We start from the raw sequence: 17,176 nt of genomic DNA, 5'->3' as shown, positions 1-17,176 counted from the left end.
ACATCTTCAAACCAGAGGTGGAGTCTATGCCTCCATCCCCTTGAATGTGGACTGGCCTTGTGAGTTGATTAACAGAAGGTGGCAGAAGTGATACGAAAGTTTTGGAACCTAGGCCTCAAGAGAGCTTGTCACTTCTGGCTTTCTCTCTCTTAGAGCACTGCCCTGAGAACGATATGCAAGGAAGATGGTCTAACCTCCTGGAGGCTGAAAGGGCATGAGAAGGGAACTGAGACACCTTAGCCAACAGCCAGCACCAATGTGAAGGACGCCATCTTGGACTTTCTGGCCCAGCCAACCTTCCACCAGCCACATGAGTGAGCCATAGCAATCTAGGAGAGGAACTGCTCAGACAACCCACAGAATTGTGACAAATAATAAATCGTTGTTTTAAGTCACTCAGTTTTTGGGGTCTTGTTATGTCACTAGAGATAACTAACACAGAAACCGACAGCCTAACAAGAAAGAACCCATACATGGACTCGGACCGGTTAGTGAACAGAAGCTGGAAAGGCAGTGAAGAGACTATTAGCACAGGCTGAAAGAACAAAGAGGACATCACTACTGGAGTCTGGAGAATGGTCCATTGTATTACTCAGTGGCAGAATAAAGGGCAAAATTGGCATAAGTTACCTGTAGTAACTTAGAAGACAGAAAACATACCTAATGAATTTATAAACATGGTTTAGGAGATTTCCAGTTTCAATCACCAAAGAAAATATCAACTGGCCTTTTTAGCTGCGTATGATAAGGTGTGGGGAGAAAGAAAGAAAATTAGGAAAGAACTTCTCAGTTTGCATGTGGAATCTAGAGGAAATATACAGAGCCTAAAATGTGCCGGGTTAGAAACTGTTTCCCATTTTCATTCTTTCCAGCCAGTGAAAGAGTCTCGTAGTAAAATACAATTTATGGATAAAGATCAAATCAAGAGAATTACTGTGGAACCCTGTATTAAGACCTCAAAAATATCTAAGATGGTGTGTTGTAGGCACTCTAAACTAAACAAAAGAACTTTAAGAACTTCAAGGGCATTTTACTACAGCAGCCTGAGCCACCCAAAATAGAGAGAGGCCTGTCTGGGAAATAATTATGGATGTATTTTTTTTTTAATTAAAAAAATTTTTTTGTAATATTTATTTATTTGTTCGTTCGTTCATTCATTCATTTATTCTGAGAGAATGCATAAGCGAGAGGGGTGCAGAGAGAGAGGGAGAGACAGAGAGAGAGAGAATCCGAAGCAGGCTCCACACGGTCAGTGTGCGGAGCCCTACATGGGGCTCACACTCACAAACTGTGAGATTATGACCTGGGTCAAAACCAAGAGTCATATGCTTAACCGACTAAGCCACCCAGGCACCCCTGGATGTAGTTTTAGAACATGGAGTGAACCCAATCAGATTCATAGGAAACCCAGAAAGTTTCTGGGGTAATTGCATCACAAAGAGTATCACCAGCTTGAACTGCTGAGGCAGTTCAAAACAAACGGGAGCCTCTGGAACCTCAAATTCCTATTGATCGGAAATAGGCTGAGAAAGCTATTTAACTGCAAACATGGGCTATGTCTTATGGAAAGGAAGATGTCTCAGAGAGCAGAACTGAAAGCCCAGGTGGAAGAGCCAAGTGACAAGGAGAATAATGGACTAGGAAACCACACACAGGGGTAAAACCATAGCCTAATCAAGGAACATTCCATACTTCAGAGTAGGGGACCTGCTAAGGTATAGCCAGCTGGCTTTCAGAATTGCTATGGGCTAGTGACTGTTATGTGCTTCTCATTTCTCCCCTTGTGCAGCAAGGGTGTCTACTATGGTTATTTTGTCCCTGCCTCACCATTGCTTGTCGGGTGTGTTTGGGGGTTGATACTGTGTGTTTGGTTGACCAGTCCCTGAACTGGGATGATTCACACCTGGGGAAACTTGACAACATCTGGACATGACATATGCCTCAAGAGCCCAAACTTCAAGCTTCATGTGGTGACTGAGATGACATTTTTGGGTCCTGAGAAAACAGTGAGAATATTGTGCCTGCGGGAGGAATGTGAATAATCTGTGGCCATAAAGGACCTGTGCTAGAGTGTTCAACAGTCGAAAACTGCTTCCATCTTAGTGTGCACAAAAGTAGAGTATATTTCTAAATCACATTTAGTGTCAGGCTGGTCATTTAACTTGCTTTGATCAATAGAATGCAGCATGCAAATTTTAGAGCCTATTCCTGAAGAGGTCCTGTAGCTTCTGCCTTTGCTTTCTTAGAATGATGCCCTGTGACCACTGTGTGAGGAGGCCAGTCTAGCCTAATGGAGGATGAGAGACCATGTAAAGCAGAGTCAAGGAATCCCAGCTGATAGCCAGCATCAACTGCCAGACATTCAAGTCAGTCTATCGTAGGCTGCCCAATTCAAGTGACCCTCGCCTGTATGTAGTCACATGAGTGACACCAGGTGAAACTGTAGAGGAACTGCAGTTCCAACCCACAGAGTCATGAGAAATAATAAATTGTGGTCCTAAGCCACTTAATTTTAGTGTAGTTTTTGTTTGTTTGTTTTTTCACATAGCAGCGGATAAATGAAACAACCCTGATCTTAAGATCTTGTAATCTATAGGAAAAAATAGACAAATAAGCCAGTAATAATCACAATAAAAGGTGGCGATCTTTCTAACACGGAGGTGCAGAAGGCCTATGGGAGCATATAGCAGGAAAATGAAGGCTTGTTTAGTGGGGAGGTATGGCTGTACAGAGGGAGGAACATTCATCCTGAGATCTGAAAAATAAGAGGCATTTTTATCCATAGGGATAGAGGGAATGTAATATGCAGTGACCTCAAGCTAAGAAGGCATTTACTCAAATTCAGCATGGTTGGTACATCAGGGGAGTCTAGTTAACACTACCTGAATGAATATATAACAAGGCATCAGACCTCCTTAAAGTATACCTTGCTGATGCATTATCACTACAAAGTGGGTTATGGAATTATATTCTGGGTATGTTTATGATAATTCATGTGTGCTTTTATGTAGTTGTTTTTGGCTAGATCATCAGTGTGGTTTAATAATAGTAGTTACTGAAGACCTACGATGAGTCGTGGGCTATGATACGTTTTCTACATTAATTATTTTATTTCCACTTATAACTGCCTTGCAGGGTAGAGTATGGCCTCATTTTCTTTCTTTTTCAAAACTGAAGTATAGCTGATACACAACGTTACCTTAGTTTCAGGTGTACAACACAGTAATTCTGTCATGCTATGCACCACAAATAGCTGCCATCTGTCACCATACAGCACTATGACAATACCATTGAGTATATTCCTGATGTTGTACTTTTCTTTCCCATGACTTACTCATTCCATAACTGGAAACCTGTACCTTCCACTCCCCTTCACCCGTTTTGCCCACTGTCCCACTCCCCTCCTCTCTGGCAACTATCAGTTTGTTCTCTGTATTTATGAGTTTATTTCTGCTTTTTTTGTTTATCCATTTGCTGGTTTTTGAGTATGCCTCCCCATTTTATAGCTAAGGAAATTAAGGTTCAGAGAGATAGAATGAATTGTCCAAGCCCTGAATCGGGTCACCGTGAGATCTAATAGACTTGTTTCTGGGGTCCACAAAGTCAGAACTATGTTTATAATAATACTAAGACATTAATTGCCTTTTTCACTATGTTGGCATTTGCACTTAGATTCCTGGAGGGTTCTCACTGTTTCCTAATTTATAAGAATGGCTCAATATACTTAAATTGCTTCGTGCAAATATTATAATATACACTGAATACCTGTCTTCCTTCTGGGAAGTTGGAGTCGTAGTATATGCTAGAGATGTATGGTACCTATATCCCTGACCCCATAAAATTCCTGGAGTCCTAAGTTTAGGTTTGCTTTCCTGGTAGATAAAAGGCTAACTGGTTGTCACAATTCATTGCTGGAAGAAGAACTGAGCATGTCTTATGTGTGATTCCACTGGGAGAAGACTCTTGGAAGTTTGCACCTGGTTTCTTCCAGACTTTGCTCCATGTGCCTTTTCCCTTTGTTGATCTTGAATTGTAGCCCTTTGTTATGATAGATCCCACCTGTGAGTACAAACACATGCTGAGTCTTGTGAGTGCTCTTAGCAAATTACTAAACCGGGTGGGGGCAGGGTGGGGTCTTGGGGACGCCCAACACACTAAGTGAAATCTAAACAGGATAAATTCCCCAAAATCCATCTCAAGACACATCATATTAAACTACTCAAAACTAAAGGTAAAGAAAAATCTTGAAAGCAGCCAGAGAGCAGGGACATGTTACCTGGAAACATTACCGAGGAACACCCATTCGAACGACTGGATTTCTCATCTGACACCATGGGGCCCAGAAGAAGGGGCACGGCCCCTTTCAAGTGTACATTCTGGATCTGGCTCACCAACTTGTCAGGAATGAGACAAAAACCTCCTCAAAGGAAAACTCAAAGAATTTGTTGGTAACAGAGCTATCCTTAAATACTGACTAAAGAAGTTTCTTCAGACAGAAAATGATAAAAGAAGGAATCTGGAGCACGAGGAAGGAAGACGAAACAAGAGGAAAACAGAACTCTGGGTACAAAGAAGAGAGTGTCCTTTTCCTCATGGCTTTTATAAATTATATTTGATGATTGAGACAAAATTAGAATGCCATCTGATAATCAGTGATATTTAAAAGCGGGGAAGGTAAAGGTACCTAAATGGATGTAAGGTTTCCGCATTTCACTCAAAGTGGTAAAATGTCGGGGCGCCTGGGTGGCTCAGGTGGGTGAGCATGCGACTTTGACTCAGGTCATGATCTTGTGGTTTGTGGGTTTGAGCCCTGTGTTGGGCTCCACACTGAGTGCAGACCCTGCTTGGGATTCTCTCTACCTCTCCCCCCTCTCTTTCCCCCCTCTCCCACTTGCACACACATGTGCTCGCTCTCTCTCTCTTGCTCAAATTAAATAAAAAAATAAACTTTAAAAAGTGGTAAAGTGTTATTAGTTATAAGCCATATATATATATATAGTTATAAGCCATATATATATATATATATATATATACACACACACACACACACACATATGTATATATATGACACATGCTAAGTATATGGTAATACTCAGAGCAACCACCACAAAAACTGTAGAAAGAAATACACTCAAAAACACTATAAATTAATCAAGATGGAATCCTAAATGATGTTCAAGTAGTCCACAGGAAGGGGAAAAAAGAAACACAGGAATGAGAATCAGAGGAAATAAATGGAAAATATATAATAAAATTGCAGTCTTAGGTGCTGCCATAATTACCTTAAATGAATTGGAATAAATACATCAATCAAGAGAGCCCACAGTCCACGGGTTGGCATCAGATAACAAGGGTACCTACCATTTGGTTTTCTGGGGTCTGTTCCCTGCACATCTGGGGGGCTGTTCCCAGCCTCCCTCTGGGGGGCTCTGCCTGGAGATCCTCGACAGGCTCTCCCCTCAGGGTCCTGGGCTGCGCTGCTGGTGGGATGCTGTTTGCTGGGGGTCCAGCTCTGCCTATGGGGCTCAGCCTGGGTGCTGGGCACACAGGGAGGGGCTTGGGATCTGCAGGAATCTGGGCTCAGTCTTCCCTTCTGCTGTTCTGCCTCTCTTCGTTTGTTTTCTTCCTCTCGCTTCCTGGAAGCAAAGCCAAGGGGAAAGAGGAAAAAAATTAGAAGAGTGTGACCCATTCAAATATTCCTGAGTGAGATTTAAATTTTATGAGGAGCTACCACATCACAGGAGGGATTTGGAAATTCATGATTACCACAATGTCACAATTTTCAGTCTTTTTTGCAGACCTTAGAGCTCAATAGAAGATGAAGCAGAGAAGAATCTTATAGATCAGCCTTTGCCCAGCTGGGGCACACGTGATGGAAAACTATGTTTGTGAGATACGACAATCCTAAGGTGTGTGCGCCCAAGCGCAGGTGTGTGGGATCCCTGCCTGTGACTCCACGCCTTTTTCTCCTATTCCAGAAAGCACATCAGAATGCTGCTGAGAGTGCCAGTCACAGGGGTGACCTTTAATCTTGTCTATTTCTTAAAAAAGACCATCGGCAAACCTTAGGATTATATGAAACGATTACTTACAAAGCACCTCATAACTGATTATAATACACCTGTGAGTTGCCACATGGCTATCCAGAGCTCCAGCTAAGGAGGCAAAGCCACTCATTTTGCAGATGAGGTCCAGAAGGCAGGAGGATTTTCAAAAAGTCATACACACCACCTCGTGGTGGCGAGGCTGGCACCTGTGGATAGCAACGGACTAGAAGAGGGCTGGCCAGGAGAGGCCAGGAGGAGAAACGAGAGGCAATGGGAAGAGGATGGGTCTGTGACAGCCCAGTTCCAGAAAGGGGCAAGTTGCCTGAGGATGAAGGAGCTGAGTTAAGGACAAGGTTTGTGTGACCAATAGCATCAACTGGTAGGGATTTCCAGGGGAAAGAAAGGGGGAAGAAAACTAACATTTATTGAGCATCTTCTGTACTGGGTACTGAGGACCATGGGGTTCGAGCCTCCCTAGAGGAAACTTCGATTCAGAAGGGACACTGAGGAAACAAAGACCTAACAAATAATGGAGGAAGTGCTCTGCTAGTGTGCTTGCACAGAGCAAGAAGTGATTAGTTTTGTCTGGAGGAGTCCGGAAGCTCCCGGCTGGGGCTTCTCAAAGATGTGAAGTCTGCTGGGGCAGATTGGATGGGAATGAGGAGTTCGGTGGGAGGGAGCAGTTTGGGCGAAGGCAAGTAGTGTGGAAAACTGGTCTGTTTTGCCCCTTCTCATCTTTGAACGATGCTTGCTATACCCAGCAGGCACTCAATGCAGATTTGCTGCCCAGATGACTCAGTTATTGCTCAGGAAGAGAATTAGGTGGCCACATAAGGTTCAGGTTCAAGTAGAATGAATGATTCGGTGTAGTGGAGAGAAGCCCACGCTGGGAAGTATGAGAAATTTTCTAGTCCTGCCCCTGCCAATAACTACACTGAGCTGGTCACTTTCCTGTTCCTGAGACTCAGTTTCCCCAGGTCTGACACTTGTGTGATAGTTTATAACCTGGAATTGATTTAGGGGTCTGTTTAGAAGCCAGATGTCTTTACAAAACCTGGGATATCTTTTGTAACCAGAGAGATGTCTTTTATTGTTATAGTTGGTATCAGAGTCCCTCTTGGGGGAGGGAGGACCTTGTTTAGACAAATATTGTAATCAGCTTCAGAACAGACCTGAGGGCTGGCAGCAGGTGAGACGTTTGGGACCTAGGTGGTGAGTGGCCCTGAGGCTCCAGGGTAGGGCTATACTGTGGTGACAAAAAAAAAAAAAAAAAGAATGTTTGAAGCTCCTGACAGGAGGGAGGAGATGAAAGAACCAGAGAGAGAGAGAAAGGAGGGGGAAGAAAGAGAAGATGGAAGTCTTAGCATTGTGTAGAGCAAGGGCCAGGCCAAAGAGAATCCTCCATGGTGAGATGATGGAGAAGGACTTTACATCTGTGCTCGTCACACTTTAACCCACAGAGTCTCCTGACATCTCATTAAAATCTAGGTTCTGATTTAGCAAGCCTGGAGTGGGGCTCAAGATTCTGCATTTCTAGGGGCATCTGGGTGGCTCAGTTGGTTGAACTTCTGATTCTTGGTTTCAACTCAGGTCATATATCCTGGTTTGTGAGTTCAAGCCCCGCATCAGGCTCTGCATTGACAGTGCAGAGCCTGTTTGGGATTCTCTCTCTCTCTCCCTCTCTCTCTGCCCCTCCCCTGCTCACATGTTCTGTCTCTCTCTCAAAATAAATAAATAAACTTTAAAAGAACAAAAAAAGGCTCTGCATTTCCAATAAGCACTCAAGTTATACAGGTGCTGCGGGTCCCTTGAACCACACCTTGTGTAACAAGGCTTAAGAGAATAGAAAAGTGTCATATGGACTGTGAACTACACCAAGATGGGCTATGAAGTGCGATTCTCCTCAGTGATGCAACTTTTTGTAAGGTCTACTAGGCTCATACCACTTTTTTATAAGCACCCTGACAAGCTGCAGAGCTAAGATACCAGACATGGAAGCAAGAAGCAAGAGTGAGGCAGAGGCACTAAGCCTCTGCAAAATCACAGAATTCAGATTTCCATAGGCTGTGGGATTTGAAGCAATGCTTGTTTAGATCTCAAGGGACAGAGAAGACCCAGATGTAACCCGCTATCTGGGTTACACTCTGATATAAAGCCTTGTCCACTTAACTTCCCCTTCTGAAGGTTTTTTGTCCTGTGGTGAAAGCTCCTGATCTGGGGTCCACGCTTGCTTATCTAATGGGTTCCCACCGGCTCCCATCTGAGCAGAAGTGGCCAGATGGGTTGTGCTAACTCCTGTGTCGCTCTGATGTTTTCATTTGACTCTGGTTTTGTTCCACGCTTTGCCAACTGCTGACGCCCGAGTGTGCGGCCCTGCAATCGACAGGCTGGCTGGACGGCCTGTCATCATCAGCGCCTGAGATTCGTATGGATGCTAGCAGGTGCCAGTTCAGTGTGAGCTGTGCGGGAGAAGGCTGCTTTTCAGAAGGTGGAAGCATCTGGGTGGCTGAAGTGCCGCTAATTGATCTAACAGCCTTGCTCCTGGCAGGCAGGGGGACGGCCTCTCTGTTTATGAGCACCGATGAAGAGAACTGCTCTAGGAGAATATTGGTCATTTCGACAGACACACACGTGCGGTTGTCTGGCTTGGCAGCCACATGGATCTCACTGCCATTAAGAAGGGCTTTGAGGTGATAAATTAGACTTTGTTGTTTGAGCGGTCATTTCTCTTTCTTTGGGGAAAGCAAACAGCTTTCCTTTTCAATTCCAAGAAGCCACTTGCAATCAGCCCCTGGGCAACCCTTGTTACTGCACACCTTTCTGGGCCTCCAACAGAGACAGCCACAGGGCACACAGGGGATCCGGCCTTTTAGAGTGATCAGGATGTCCAGAAAGCAGGGGCGCTCGGCCTTCTGAAGACTTCTTTGGAAGGGGAGGTTTGCAGGAGGGTGTTGTTTTGTTTTGTTTTGTTTTCATTTTGGTAGAACCAAGTAAAGCAGATTTGGAAGAAAGAATGCAATTATCAGAATATATCATTAGACCCTCAGTCTGTGAATAGAAATAAATTAATGTTTAAAAAATTTGACTCATTAACAAAAAAAAAAATCTTCCGGGCGGCACACCGCCCACAACTGTGCAGTTCTCCAGAGCTGTGGCTCTTGATGTAAAAGTAGTGATCCCTGGGGAAAAGGGGGGCGGTGGGATTAGAGCTGGGAACGATGCATAACCTGCATCCTATGTATATACCTGCTGCCTTAAAACAAAAGCAACAACACGGGGTGCCTGGGTGGCTCGGTCAGTTAAGTGGCTGACTTCAGCTGAGGTTATGATCTCACGGTTTGTGAGCTTGAGCCCCACGTGGGGCTCTGTGCTGACAGCTCAGACCTGGAGCTTTCTTCAGATTCTGTGTCTCCCTCTCTCTCTGCCCCTCCCCCCACTCACATTTCATCTCCCTCTCCAAAAAGATTAAAACAAACAAACCAACGACAGCAACACACATGCACACACAGGATACAGCCCGAGAGGAGAACATGAGCCTATGCATATCCCTGGGGAATAAGGTCCAGCGCCACTGTTCATGGCCCAAGTTCAAAGGAATTTCAGGTGATTCATTTTTATTTGGTAGATAAGGAAAATGAGGCAGAGAGGTAAGTGATTTACCTATGACTACATGGCAAACTATATACAGCTGAGCTGGAACTCAGCTTTTCACCCCTCCCTGTACAATTTACCTCTGTGACTGAGTCGTTTTTTTAACATTTCACTTCATCTTTTTCTATCATTTAAAAAATGAACTGGGTCATAAGAAGAAACTGCTAATATTGCATCAGAGTGGCCATTAACAGCATTTCAACCTAGCCCCGGATGTAGCCTTTCATCCTAAAACTCTCAGATGCAGTAATTGTCCTGAAATTTAAGTGTTTTTTCTCCAACTAATTTATTACAGAATGTGTAAGTTCTAGTAATCTTCGTGGGGATTATGTTATAAACTCAACCTATTTTGGTCCAATTTAGCAAACAAACACTAGAAAAAGAATCAGTGCTATTCTAGTTTATATGAAAAACTGAAGAGAAAAAAAAATCCTGTCTATGACACAGCAAGTAACATTTTAGCAGGAGATTTATTAACATGGTGGAATGTTCACACACAAAATAGTCCTACCTTGTCCTCTCCTTTTTTCTATTATCTTAAGGGAAACTGACCAGACAGCAGTTTTCGAAGGACTGCCAATTAGTCTGGTTTGTACAGTCTTTTCTAGAGCAATGCTTATAGCTCCCCAGAGGCTCAGAGTATAAAAAAGGGAGAAAGTCAACTGAAGATGACATCATTGGCAATGTCCATTTTGGGTCCTGTGCACCACAGAGCAAAGAAAGTCTCCCAACTGTAGGCTGAAGGACCTGGGGCTGTTTCCCCCAGGGCAGAAAAGATTTAAGGGACACATTGCTGCTGCAGATCTCTGAGGTGCTATTGTGAGGCACTGGCGTGCCCTGCAAACCCTCCAGATCAGACCTAAGTCCCAAGGATGGGGATTTCTCCAAATTAGTGGCCTCGATGGCAACTGCAGAAATGGGCCAATAAGAAACTCAGTAATCAAAAGATTGCCTGATGTGCAGAGAATCAGATCAAGGGCAATCATTTAAATGACTTGGCCATCCAATGGCTTAGCATCTCAGGACTGGGAGTGTTTATCTGCAGTGTGGCACAGATCTGCCTCTGGACCTGGACAGTTTGAGTCCTGGGAGGAGATGATTTTTTTCTACCCTCCTATGTGGCTTCCATAGAGAGCTGCATTTGCCCAGTTTTGACAAGAAGAAACTAGTTCTGTCAGACACCGCAGAAAGAAGCAGGGTCTTTCCCATTCGAGGAGTATTCAAGTTTCCATTGCCATGGATGTAGGGCCTATGAGGGGTTTGAAAGATGTGATTAGAATGGCTTCACAAAAAGGGACATCTAGTTTGTTTCGACGTCCTGTTGTTGGACCAATTTAACTGGGCTTTGCCCTAATGACATTCTTGATTATAGTCTTGGTGTAGGCTTGCAACCAACTAATCTTCTTAATTTTCTCAAAAATTTAGGAAGAATTTCATGTGCTCTGCCATGGTAGTTAGCTTTGAGAGTAACAGGAAGAATTTTTTTATTAAACTATGTTGCAGAATTGTGATGTTGGCTTGGCACCACTTTTTTTTTTTTTTTTTTTGAGAGAGAGTGAGAGTGGGGTAGGGTAGAGAGAGAGAGAGAGGGACAGAGGGAGAATCCCAAGCAGGCTCCATGCTGTCAGCCCAGAGCCAGATGCTGGGCTCGAACCCATAAAGTGTGAGATCATGACCTGAGACAAAATCAAGAGTTGGACGCTTACCAACTAAGCTACCAAGTTGCCCTAATACCATTATTTTTTTAGTTTTTAATTTTTTAAAAATGTTTATTTATTCTTTTTTTTTTTTAATTTTTTTTTCAACGTTTTTATTTTATTTTTGGGACAGAGAGAGACAGAGCATGAACGGGGTAGGGGCAGAGAGAGAGGGAGACACAGAATCGGAAACAGGCTCCAGGCTCTGAGCCATCAGCCCAGAGCCCGACGCGGGGCTCGAACTCACGGACCGCGAGATCGTGACCTGGCTGAAGTCGGACGCTTAACCGACTGCGCCACCCAGGCGCCCCTAAATGTTTATTTATTCTTGAGAGACAGCGAGAGCAGGGGAGAAGCAGAGAGAGAGAGAGAGAGGGGGAGACACAGAATCCAAAGCAGGCTCTAGGCTCTGAGCTGTCAGCACAGAGCCCAACACGGGGCTTGAACCCACGAGCTGGGAGATCATGACCTGAGCCAAAGTCGGACGCTTAACCGACTGAGCCACCAGGTGCCCCACAACACCATTCTTTTAACAACAACACTGGAACAACTGAACAAATACTGGGTTAAGAGAAAAACTGATTTAGGGCCTGATTCTGGTTACACTTATAAGTATAAGAAGAAAGAAAGAAAGAAAGAAAGAAAGAAAGAAAGAAAGAAAGAAAAGAAAAGAAAAGAAAAGAAAAGAAAAGAAAAGAAAAGAAAAGAAAAGAAAAGAAAAGAAAAGAAAAGAAAAGAAAAGAAAAGAAAAGAAAAGAAAAGAAAAGAAAAGAAAAGAAAGAAAGGAGAAAGGGAGGAAGGGACGGAGGAAGGGACGGAGGAAGGGAGGGAGGGAGGAAGGAGGGGAGGGAAGGAAGGAAGGGAGAGCGGGAGAGGGGGTGGGGGAAGCAGGGCTGATGCACGCTGGCCTGTCCAAACGGATGCTGGCACCTGAAGACAGCCTGCAGCCTAAGTGTGGTTGGTAGGAGTCCTGGCTTAGGGCAGGACTGAGATTCCTGTGCCATCTTTCTCCTTTACTAGCTGTGTAATTTCAGGACAGTTAACCTCTATGTGGTATTTTCCTTATCTATGAAATGAGATTAAAGATAGATGCCCTGTGTCTACCTTACTGAATGATTGGATAGACTTAATGAACCAATATATAAGAACTTTGTAAGCTGTAAAGTACTATATAAACGTAATTGGTCATTACTGCTTTTTAGGTAAAGCTGTTAAGATAAAGCTGCCCCGTGACAGGATCTGGTTAGAAGTGAAGAAATCAGTGTCTGGCATGGGTTCCTTGCAGTCTAAGAGCCACAGGGCTTGGCCTGATGATACTTTCAGAGATGCTCATTGATGAAACCACACAACTCCCTTTCCTACAAGAGCCGCTTTAATCATCTCTCTCCAACCTCTCGTGGGTCCTGCATTCATGGCAATGGAAATCTAAATACTCCACTGGAATGGGAAGGAGCCTGTTCACTGTTCTGCAGTGTCTGACAGAATTTTCCTTTCTTCAGCATTGGGCAAACACAACGCTCTGTGGAAGCGACACAGTGGTTTCATGTTCAAATACATGCAGTGGTGACCCCCTTTGCTCTTACGTTTCTTTTAAGAATCAGAATAAAGAACTGTCATAAACCTGTCAAATGGTAATTTGCTCATGAGAAATATCGAGGGAGCTAGGAAGCCAAAGGCACAGATACAGAAGCACCAGTGTGTGTTGTGAGGATAAATGGTATGTAAACATAGTTCCTGCCTGAGTAGGGCAAACAATTAAAGTGGTACTCTTACAGAGATCCACAGAATTGAAGGAGACCTAAGAGAGTATCTGGCCCAAGCTTCCCACTTGGCTGAGGGGGACACTAAGGCCGAGAATGAAAAATGATACATGTAATGTTTCAGACCCACTGTAGGGGCACCTATTAAACATTTAGGATTTTATGATTAAATGCTTATTAAATCTCAGGTATTTTAAGAGACTGGACATATGGAGACACACAATATAATCCCTGTTCCCAAGGAGTTGACAGTCTAGTGGGGGAATGAGGCCCATTCACTCCTGCAGATGGTTCTGCGTGTAATGGCTTCTGGATGTGATGAGGGCCAACATAGAGGGATCTACATGGAACTATGGGGGATGTGGGAGGCAGTGACTACACTGGAAGAAAAAAAAAACACCTAGAAAGGGTGTCAAATGAGAAAGAGGGAAGGAACTGAGAGGTTATAAGAGCGTGAGCGAGGACATGCAACCCAGGTCTCAGAGAATCTTTGACTCAGAAGAAATCTCAAAGACTGGCTCTTCATACAGCTGAAAGAAATTCCTTGTATATCACCCCGGCGAGATGATAATTCAGTTTCTGCTGGAATATTTCCAGGGAGAGGAAGCTGATTACCTCACAAGGCATAAAAGGTTCCGCTCTAACCTTTTCAGTTGGTGTTGTGTGGTATGTAATGGGGTCTTCTGTACGATTCTGTCTCTTCATTGTCACTGAATAACAGGCTGAGTAATATCTGGTCTCTGACTTCCTCTCAAGGGAAGAAGAAAATGTCACGTGTCTTAGGACCTTTGACTTATAGAATGTTAGAGCTGAGGAGCGGGGAGCTCAGATATCATTTAGTCTAATGGTTTTTAAAAGTCTCTTTGTGACTCATGGACTTTTTTGACATTGTGATAAAAATATGTAGGTCTCCTCCCCCAAAATGTCCATATGCTCATGATATACAAACCGTTGCATACAGTTTCAGGGCATTCATGGAGCCCCAGAGCCCATCCTGGATTAAGAAATCTTTTCATTTCTTGGGAAATGGGAAACTGAGGCTCAGAGAAGTGGGATGAAATGGAGTGGAATCATAGGAGTGATTTCCCATGGGTCAGACGACAATGTGAGCAGAGGAGTCGGGCTTATGGATCAACCCTGGAGAAACTCATTGCCAGACTGAAGATGTTCAGGGAAGCAGGCAGTAAGCGGATCTATTATAAATTGAAAAGGAGACTTGGGGTAGGAGTGGGGGTGCCAGGAGCACTTTCTTTATCTGAAAGTTGGTTTATGGAAAAGGGTGTAGACTTTTCTCTTTTACTTTAAGGGGTATCTCAAGACCAAAAGGTAGAAAAGAACTTCTGACAGAATTGCGCTCTACTGGAATGTGCTGTTTGAAATCTTTGTCACTTGACTTTTTTGAGGACACAGAACAACCTCCTTAGAAGGGACTTCAGCATCACAAGAGTTTGAACTGGATGACTCAAACTGGACTTGATTATGTTAACTCTAGGAGACATATGCAATCTCATAGAGTAGCCAGAAGGCAGCTCAGGTCTCCCAGAGAGTATGGTAAGTTAAGGAAAGGGAAATGTGAGGAAGTGAGGGAAGTTCAGGATGGCGGAGCCCTCAAGTGTGAGGGTGTGGGAGGGAGGCAGTCATGGAGAGAAATGGGACTTGGAGATAGAAGCGGAAGCAGAATGATGAAGGGTCTTATGTGGGAGCATGGATGGTATTCAAGAACAATGGCCCGTGTAGCATGGTGGGACATGAGAATGGAGGCAAGAGGACATTTCAAGAGGAATTAACAGAATCAACGGTGGCATCACTAGCAGGGAAACCAGGAGGCGAGAAGAAAGGCTGTGCTGATGAGGTGTAGGTTTCACAGTGAGTCTGAAGTGACAGTGACAACAAGACACAAAAATGGAAAGTGTTGGCAAGTCACAAAAGGACAGCAAAGTGGAAATGCCCACTAGGCAACTGATGATGTGGAATCAGAGTTCCAGGAGGTCAGGATGTGAGACAGATTAATGGGCTATCTACAGAGATGAAGTCACTGAGGTTTCATGAGTAGACACCTTTCCAATGGAAAAAATGTATAGCATGAGTAGAAGTCTAAGGAGCGAGTCTGCAGAGCTGACCTCAGTATGGAGATGGTATAATTAAAAAGCTGTGAGAAGGAAGAGATGGAGAGATAGAAGAGAGCTGGGATTAGAGAGTGAAATAAAAACCCAGCAAAATGGAAGCTTCCGGGGACAAGAGTGATCAACATAAATACAGTCTTGTCTAGTGTGCATTCAACTGTGTGCTATGGCAGGTAAATTATAGCAATGTTCCTTTTGGCAACAACATAGGTGGTGCAGTGTGAGTTATAAAGTGCTTTTAAGTGGATTATAGGTATTTCTTAAATAGTATTTTCTGAAAGACATGCCTTGGAAAGCATGACTAAAACTTTGCTCTCTCCCAATTTCTCTATCAGTAAATGAGAAGTCATTTGAAGTTTAATAAGTTCTTTTCACATCGTTGCTTTAAGGATGGTGATCTGTGCCATCCCGATGTACTATTCTGGGAAAGGTAGACCGAGGCGGTGCCATGTGCCTGGGTCACCTTGGCCAGCGAGGCAGTAGCAGCGAGGACTGAAGTCAGCATTCTGATTTTTGTTCCTTAAAGCCCAAACCACATCCAAAGTTAAACACTGACTCAGATCTTAAGAAATAACTTTTGAGAAATAAAATTAAAACAAATGAAATCAGTTTCTTCTCCCTTTAAGTATTTCTCTTGGAGTCCTATGCCCACAAGCACCGTAGGAGGTGATGGTTAGACTGTAAGAAATTTGTTTACTTCCAATAATGACACCTAATAGAGTAAAGATTGTGACTGAGAAAAAGGAAAGAGGTTATGTTCCCAGTTTGGGCCATTTCAGATATTACCTCAGTAAGCACAGCTCCCACATAACAGGTTTTTAAAAATGACCTTCAGGGGTGCTGGGGGGCTTAGCTGGTTGAGCATATGACTCTTGATTTCAGGTCAGGTCATGATCCCAGGGGCGTGAGATTGAGCCCTACGTCAGGCTCCGTGCTGAGCGTGGAGCCTGCTTAAGATTCTCTCTTTCCCTCCGCCCCTCCCCCACTTGCTCTCCCTCTCTCTCTCTCAAAAAAAGTAATAAAAAACTTTTTAAAATGAACTTTAGAAACTAAGAACTAAGAACAAAGAGGACCCATTGTCCATAGCCGTGAAACCAACCAGGATAACAACGAAGGGGGGGTTGGGCTAGATGGTCCCTTAATCCCCCTACCTTTTCAAACCCTCAGGACTTGGAGTCACAAAAGGCCTGGTTAGGAAAAAAAAATATTCTAAGGCTCTATTTATGCATGTCCTGAAGTGAAAGCCCTTCCTCTCTATAGGAGATCTTCTGACAAATGGATTCTTGGTTCTCGGCTCTATGCTGACTCAGCAGTGCCTGTCCAAACTCTTGGCCCCCGGGGTATACGGCCACTAGGCAGCACTGCAGGCAAAGGAGAGAAGGAAGAGGCTGAGATCATTAACAGAGAAGACTGGGGCGGAGGTTCCACAGAACTGGAGAGTGCCTACAAGTCAGCTGGTCTAGTTTGTCATGTTTCATAGATGAAAAAACTGAGGCTCAGAGGACGGATGCTGTGTTACCCTACAGCCCCTCTATTCTGCTGGAAAGGGAGTTTGGGGACTCCAGGGCCCCCTCTCTATGCTAATGAAGTAGAATGTGTTTGGACTAATGCACTCCTTTTTCTTTTTTAAGTTTTTTGGTGGGGGGGTTGTGCAGGGTGGGGAGGATATACAAAGTCGTTGCCTTTGTACAGTCCCACCAACATATTCAGGTAGGTGTGACTTCAGATTCTGAAAACAGATTCTCACCCATAAAAACCTGAGTTTATGGAAACATCAGATGGAAGGAAATATAGCATTCCATCCCTTACAGAGAATATTTAACTTACAACTCAGGATAATTTGCCATGTGTATTAAGTAATACCTACTTAACAGTTGTCATTCTCATGCAAGGAAATT

General features: G+C 43.9%; 1 protein-coding gene across 1 annotated transcript in view; it reads right to left on the bottom strand.

Annotated features, from left to right (window-relative positions):
- Positions 1–17,176, bottom strand: part of INVS (inversin) — a 162,000-nt gene that overhangs the window by 25,769 nt on the left and 119,055 nt on the right. The window contains 1 exon segment of the mRNA XM_043567058.1: positions 5,362–5,636. Coding sequence (XP_043422993.1) covers positions 5,362–5,636 — 275 coding nt within the window.

Source organism: Prionailurus bengalensis, chromosome D4, assembly GCF_016509475.1.
Source record: "Prionailurus bengalensis isolate Pbe53 chromosome D4, Fcat_Pben_1.1_paternal_pri, whole genome shotgun sequence".
NCBI lineage: Eukaryota > Metazoa > Chordata > Mammalia > Carnivora > Felidae > Prionailurus > Prionailurus bengalensis.
The sequence above is the reverse complement of the archived record's forward strand: the minus strand, read 5'-3'. Positions and strand labels throughout refer to the sequence as shown.